This window comes from Rhincodon typus, chromosome 16 (genome assembly GCF_021869965.1).
Source record: "Rhincodon typus isolate 14 chromosome 16, sRhiTyp1.1, whole genome shotgun sequence".
In the NCBI taxonomy this organism is placed as follows: Eukaryota; Metazoa; Chordata; class Chondrichthyes; order Orectolobiformes; family Rhincodontidae; genus Rhincodon; species Rhincodon typus.
Window position 1 is genome coordinate 2,714,687 of NC_063347.1, and position 6,649 is coordinate 2,721,335.

Below are 6,649 nucleotides of genomic sequence, written 5' to 3' on the forward strand. Positions count from 1 at the left end.
CGGAGGGTCAGTGCTGAGGGAGTGCCGCACTGTCGGAGGGTCAGTGCTGAGGGAGTGCCGCACTGTCGGAGGGTCAGCGCTGAGGGAGAGCCGCACTGTCGGAGGGTCAGGTTTGACTGTCCTTCAGACCGGCTGTTGAACTGAGGCCATATCTGCTCCTGCTTCTGAAAAAGTATGTTTCCATCAGCTTTAATGTACACCATAGAATCTCGGTGCTTCCCAGAAGCTTTTTAAAGCCTTTGAACAACAGATTTATTCTTTCAGTCTATCAGAAGGTTGTTTAAATGAGCACAGTTTTAGAAATTGTAGAAAATAGTTTCTCTGTGTATTTGTGCTGTGGAGGCTGCCAGCTTGCCAAGGTAGGACGATGAAAGTACAGGATGTTCTGAGGCAGGGTGCATTTGCTGGTGTCTTAGACTAGGACCTGTGCAAGACTTTTAGTGAGTCATTAAGGTCAGGGTCAAATGTCAGTGAACAGCAGTCACAGTTCATTCATTTATCAGTGAGAAGGAGTTGCTGTTCGCTGTTTGAAATGAAGGCAGAAAATTGTCCCCAGCTGTAGGGTTCTGCTCAGAACAGCAAGACCACTGGAATTATGTTACTGGTCGGATACAGCAATGTAGCCATGTCACCCCCAATGGGATGCTGTCTCAGGAGAAGAGATTGATCTGTTGGGAAGGTGAGCAGTTGTTGGAGCTGGGGCGAAGCCTGGGATCAGACCCTGGAGTGTTGCGTGACCAAACAAGTGAGACGCAAACTCAGATGTAGGTCAGCTCAGCTGGAAAAGTAAAACCGAAATAATTGGATCTGGGATCCAAGGGAAATTTAAACTCAGCACCAGCTCAGTGAAGCGCACTGTTTGGTTAAAAACATGGATTTTCTTCCCTGTAACAAGAAAGATGTTGTGAAACTTCAAAGGGCTCAGAAAAGATTTACAAGGATATTGCCAGGATTGGAAGGTTTCAGTTATAGGGAGAGGCTGAATCGGCTGGGGCTATTTTCCCTGGACACTGAGGAATGACTTTATAGACGTTTATAAAATCATGAGGGGCATGGATAGGGTGAATAGCCAAGGTCTTTTCCTTAAACTGAGGGAGTTCAGAACTAGAGGGCAAAGATTTAAGGTGAGAGGGAAAAGATTTAAAAAGGATCTAAGGGGCAACATTTTCACACAGAGGATGGTGCGTGTATGGAATGAGCTGCCAGAGGAAGTGGTGGAGGCTGGTACAATTACAACATTTAAAAGGCATTTGGATGGGGACATGGATAGGAAGGATTTAGAAGGATATGGCCAAATGCTGGCAAATGGGAGTAGATTAATTTAGGATATCTGGTCGGCATGGGTGAGTTGGACCGAACGGTCTGTTTCTGTGCTGTACAGCTCTATGACTCTATGATGCAATCAAATGTATGTGTTGTTGGTTAGACCAGCATTCATGGTTGAATGACCTTCTGAAAGGTGGTGCTGAGCTGCCTTCTTGAACCGCTGCAGTCCATGTGCTGTGGGTTGACCCACAATGTCCTGAGGGAGGGAATTCCAGGATTTTGACCCAGCGACACAGAAGGAACGGCGATATATTTCCAAGTCAGGATGGTGAGTGGCTGGGAGGGGAACTTGCAGGGGGTGGTATTCCCATGTATCTGCTGCCCTTGTTCTTCTAGATGGAAGTGGTTGGGGGTTTGGAAGGTGCTGTCTGAGGATCTTTGGTGAATTTCTGCAGTGTAATGTGTATATAAGGTCGGAAATCACACAACACCAGATTATAGTCCAACAGGTTTATTTGAAAACACAAGCTTTTGGAAAGTTTTGTGTTTTCAAATAAACCTGTTGGACTCTAACCTAGTGTCGTGTGATTTCCGACCTTGTCCACCCCAGTCCCACACCAGCACCTCCACATCTTGTAGATAGTACACACTGCTGCTACTGAGCGTCGGCGATGGAAGGAATGGATGTTTGTGAATGTGGTGCCAATCAAATGGGCTGCTTTGTCCTGGCTGGTGTCAAGATTTGTATACTCTACCCTGGTCTTGTAACCACAGTATTTAAACAGCTGGTCTAGTTCAGTTGCTGGTCTATGGTAATCCCCAGGGTGTTGATAGTGTGGCAACTCCACTGAAGGTCAAAGGGTGATGCTTACATTCTCTCTTATTGGTGATGGTCATAGCCTGGCATTTGTGTGGCACGAATGTCACTTGCCATTTGTCAGCCCAAGCCTGGATATTGTCCAGATCTTGTTGCATTTGGACATGGACTGCTTCAGTATCTGAGGACTGGTGAATGGTGCTGAACATTGTGCAATCATTGGCGAACATCCCCACTTCTGACCTTATGATGGAGGGAAGGTCATTGATGAAGCAGCTGAAGATGGTTGGGCCGAGGACACTACCCTGAGGAATTCCTGCAGAGATGGCCTGGAAGGGAAATGACTGACCTTCAACAACCACGACCATCTTCCTATGTGTCAGGTATGACTCCAACCAGCAGAGCATTTGATTTGATGCCTATTGACTTAAATTTTGCTCGGGCTTCTTAATGCCGCATTCTGTCAATTTAAAAAAAAGAATTAATTCACAGATCCAGGCATCACTGGCTGTACCAGCATTTCTTGCCCATCCCTAATTGCCCAGGGGGCAGTTAAGAGTCAACCACATTGTTGTGGGTCTGGAGTCACATGTAGGCCAGACCAGGTAAGGATGGCAGTTTCCTTCCCTAAAGGACCTTCTAGAACCAAGTGGGTTTTTCCGACAATCAACAATGGATTTATGGCTATTCTTCGACTCTTAACCAGAATCAGGTCCTGCCTGTGAGCCAGCCCTTGCCTTCACACAATGACCATGTTGCGTGTCAGAACTGTATCCCTTCACAGTCTTGTGTCCACCTGATTCAAAGGGTTATTGTGAGCAGGAAATGTCCAATCTGAGAAGAAACTGATGAGATATCTACCCATGAAACTATTGAGGAGTTTGGTCTGACTTTTCTAAGTTATTCTCACTGATTTTAAACCTCACAAGATGACGATAGAAGACTTTGATTTGAATGGGTTGGTTTTGGCTTGCGCAGGCACAATGGGCTGAATGGCCTCTTTCAGTGTCAGTGAATCAAAATTCTTACTTTCTCTGATCCTTTCAGCTGAGCTGATAAAACGACACCAGCCATCTGGTCTTAAATGCCTCACGGCAGACTTTATAAGATTGCAAAATTCAAAAGTGGTCATTGCAGTGTGCTACTGCATTTCACCAGCTTGTGCCCCTTTACATCCCGATTTATACAAATAAACACAGAGAATTCTGCCACTTTAACTAAACAACATAACTGCAAAGACACTGGAGGTACAGTCTCCTGACAGCGAGGAGAGAGGAAACACGATATAATTGTCAATAAGATTCAGAGTCATTCCAACATTAAAGGGTTAACACTCAAACACTGTTTACACTGAGAGATGAAACCGTCTGATGATGACCATCTCCAGTTAAGACAATGGAGCGAGTGCGTTCAGTGCCACAGGAACAAAAGCTAATTGTGTTTAATGAGACAGACTTGAATTGAGGACCTGAAGTTCTCCGAGTTTCTTGGATAGATATCTTTTAGGGAGAACCGTGTTGTCCATGTGGGCTTGGGTTCCAACTGTTTCTCTCTGTTTAAGTGTCTCCACCAGGCAGAATGTTCGATGGCAGAAGCATCATCATCTGTGAGGAAACTGCAGGACAGAAAATTCACAGGAACAGAGTAAAGCTCTCTCTAAACTATCCCATCAAACACTCCCAGGACCGGGACAGCATGGGGTTAGATACAGAGTAAAGCTCCCTCTACACTGTTCCTATTAAACACCCTGAGGACAGGGACAGCACGGGGTTAGATACAGAGTAAATCTCCCTCTACACTGTCCCCACTAAACACTCCCAGGACAGGGACAGCACAGGGTTAGATACAGAGTAAAGCCCCTCTACACTGTCCCCATCAAACACTCCCAGGACAGGGACAGCACGGGGTTAGATACAGAGTAAAGCTCCCTCTACACTGTCCCCATCAAACACTCCCAGGACAGGGACAGCACGGGGTTAGATACAGAGTAAAGCTCTCTCTACACTGTCCCCCCATCAAACACTCCCAGGACAGGAACAGCACGGGGTTAGATACAGAGTAAAGCTCTCTCTACACTGTCCCCCATCAAACACTCCCAGGAACAGGGGCAGCATCAATATTGAATCCTGGTGAAAATTGATGAATTGGCCTTGCGGTTGTCCCAGTGCCTAGCTTTGACAAAATTTCAGGATCTGAGCCACGGGATCCTCTCCCCTTCCTTACCGATATGGTTTTCCATCCCATTTCATTCTGTGCGGAGTTGGGGGTGGTTGTTGCTGTGGTATCTTTTGTCGTTTCATTTGTGTGTGGTGTTTCTGTGGATGTGAGGGAAACGTAAGCTGAGAGATAAGCTCGCAGGAACTGGAGTAGGCCATTCAGCCCCTTAAGCCTGTTCCAACATTCAACGAGATCATGGCTTGTCTGTGTCCTAACCCCACACAGCTGTCTTTGGCCTATATCTGTTTATAAATTTGTTTAACAAAAATTTATCAATCTGTGATTTATAATGAACAACTGATCCAGCATCTGCTGCCATTTGTGGAAAAGATTTCCAAACCTTTCCCACCGTCTGTGTGTAGAAGTGTCTGAAAGAAGGACATCAGTGGTTTCCCTCCCACACAAAGACATTTACCCTCACTCAAAGCACTGACACATTTTCAAACATAAACTTTTAAGCAAGAAATAGTCCTTCACCAATTCAATCACTCAATATTTCAACTTTGTGTTGTTCTTTTAGATTTGAGAGATGAATGAAAGAGCAATAACTGACAGCTACAAACAGGAGGAGATCACAAGGTGTAGAGCTGGATGAACACAGCAGGCCAAGCAGCATCATAGGAGCAGAAAGGCTGATGTTTCGGGCCTAGACCCTTCATCAGAAAAGGGGGAGGGGAAGAGGGTTCTGAAATAAATAGGGAGAGAGGGGGAGGCGGATAGAAGATGGATAGAGGAGAAGATAGGTGGAGAGGAAACAAACAGGTCAAAGAGGCGGGGATGGAGCCAGTAAAGGTGAGTGTAGGTGGGGAGTTAGGGAGGAGATAGGTCAGTCCAGGGAGGACAGACAGGTCAAGGGGGCAGGATGAAGTTAGTAGGTAGGAGATGGGGGTGCGGCTTGAGGTGGGAGGAGGGGATAGGTGGGAGGAAGAACAGGTTAGGGAGGCGGGGACGAGCTGGACTGGTTTTGGGATGCGGTAGGGGGAGGGGAGATTTTGAAGCTTGTGAAGTCCACATTGATACCATTGGGCTGCAGGGTTCCCAAGCGGAATATGAGTTGCTGTTCCTGCAACCTTCGGGTGGCATCGTTGTGGCACTGCAGGAGGCCCAGGATGGACATATCGTCTGAGAAATGGGAGGGGGAGTTGAAATGGTTCGCGACTGGGAGGTGCAGTTGTTTACAAACAGGAGGAAACAGCTTTAATGTAGTTGAGAAAGAGGCAAGATGAGAGTTTTGATTCAGAAATGTGTTTTGACCTGGGACAGCCTGCCTGACAGTACAGAGGAAGGATATTCTTTGTTATTCATTAATGGGATGAGGGTGTAGCTGACATTGCAGCATTTACTGCCCATCCCTAATTGCCCAGAGGGCAGTTAAGATTCAACCACATTGCTGTGGGTCTGGAGTCACATGTAGGCCAGACCAGGTAAGGATGGCAGTTTCCATCCCTGAAGGACAATAGCGAACCAGATGGGTTTTTCCTGACCATGGACAATGGATTCATGGTCACCATTAGATTCTAAATTCCAGATATTTTATCGAATTCAAATTCACCTATTCCCAACAGAAGCTTTCAAGAGGAGGGTCAGAAACAGAAGGACAGAAGAGGGACAGCACTGGAGTGCAGGCTGAGCGGCTGCATAAGGAACTCAGGGTGATCACTTCAACCACACTGCCATCACAGCTGGAAATTTACATTCCCCTCAGCCTTGCGCTGCATTCAATCTGAAACAGTCTCCGTCTCACACAAACATGCAGCACACTCCAGATAACACTTCCATAAAAGAAACAAGACAGAAATTGCTGGGAAAGCTCAGCAGGCCTGGCAGCACCTGTGGAGAGAATTCAGAGTTAACGTTTAGGAACAGCTCTGAGGATCAGAGGGTCACTAAACTCAAAACATTAACTCTGATTCGTCTTCACAGATGCTGCCAGACCCGCTGAGCTTTTCCAGCGACTTCTGTTTTCGTTTCCAATTTACAGCATCCGCAGTTCTTCCTGTTATGACGACAATAAAAAACATATAAATTAGGAAACATTATTCAAAGTTCATGAGAATTAAACAATACTGACCCTCCGACAGTGCGGCACTCCCTCAGCACTGACCCTCCGACAGTGCTGCACTCCCTCAGTACTGACCCTCTGACAGTGCGGCGTTCCCTCAGCACTGACCCTCCGACAGTGCGGCACTCCCTCAGTGCTGACCCTCCGACAGTGCGGCACTCCCTCAGAGCTGACCCTCCGACAGTGTGGCACTCCCTCAGCACTGACCCTCCGACAGTGCGGCACTCCCTCAGCGCTGACCCTCCGACAGTGCGACGCTCCCTCAGCGCTGACCCTCCGACAGTGCG

The 6,649-nt window shown here is 47.0% G+C and overlaps 1 protein-coding gene across 1 annotated transcript in view; it reads right to left on the minus strand.

Annotated features, from left to right (window-relative positions):
* Window positions 1-3,156: 3,156 nt before the first annotated feature.
* The window catches only part of LOC109924009, a 15,053-nt gene continuing 11,560 nt past the window's right edge, over window positions 3,157-6,649 (minus strand). Inside the window, exons 6-7 of the mRNA XM_048606522.1 lie at window positions 4,307-4,398; window positions 3,157-3,698 (exon numbers count right to left, since the gene is read on the minus strand). Of these exons, the coding sequence (XP_048462479.1) occupies window positions 3,515-3,698; window positions 4,307-4,398 (276 nt within the window). The 3' untranslated portion in view covers window positions 3,157-3,514. The remainder of the gene's footprint in view (window positions 3,699-4,306; window positions 4,399-6,649) is intronic.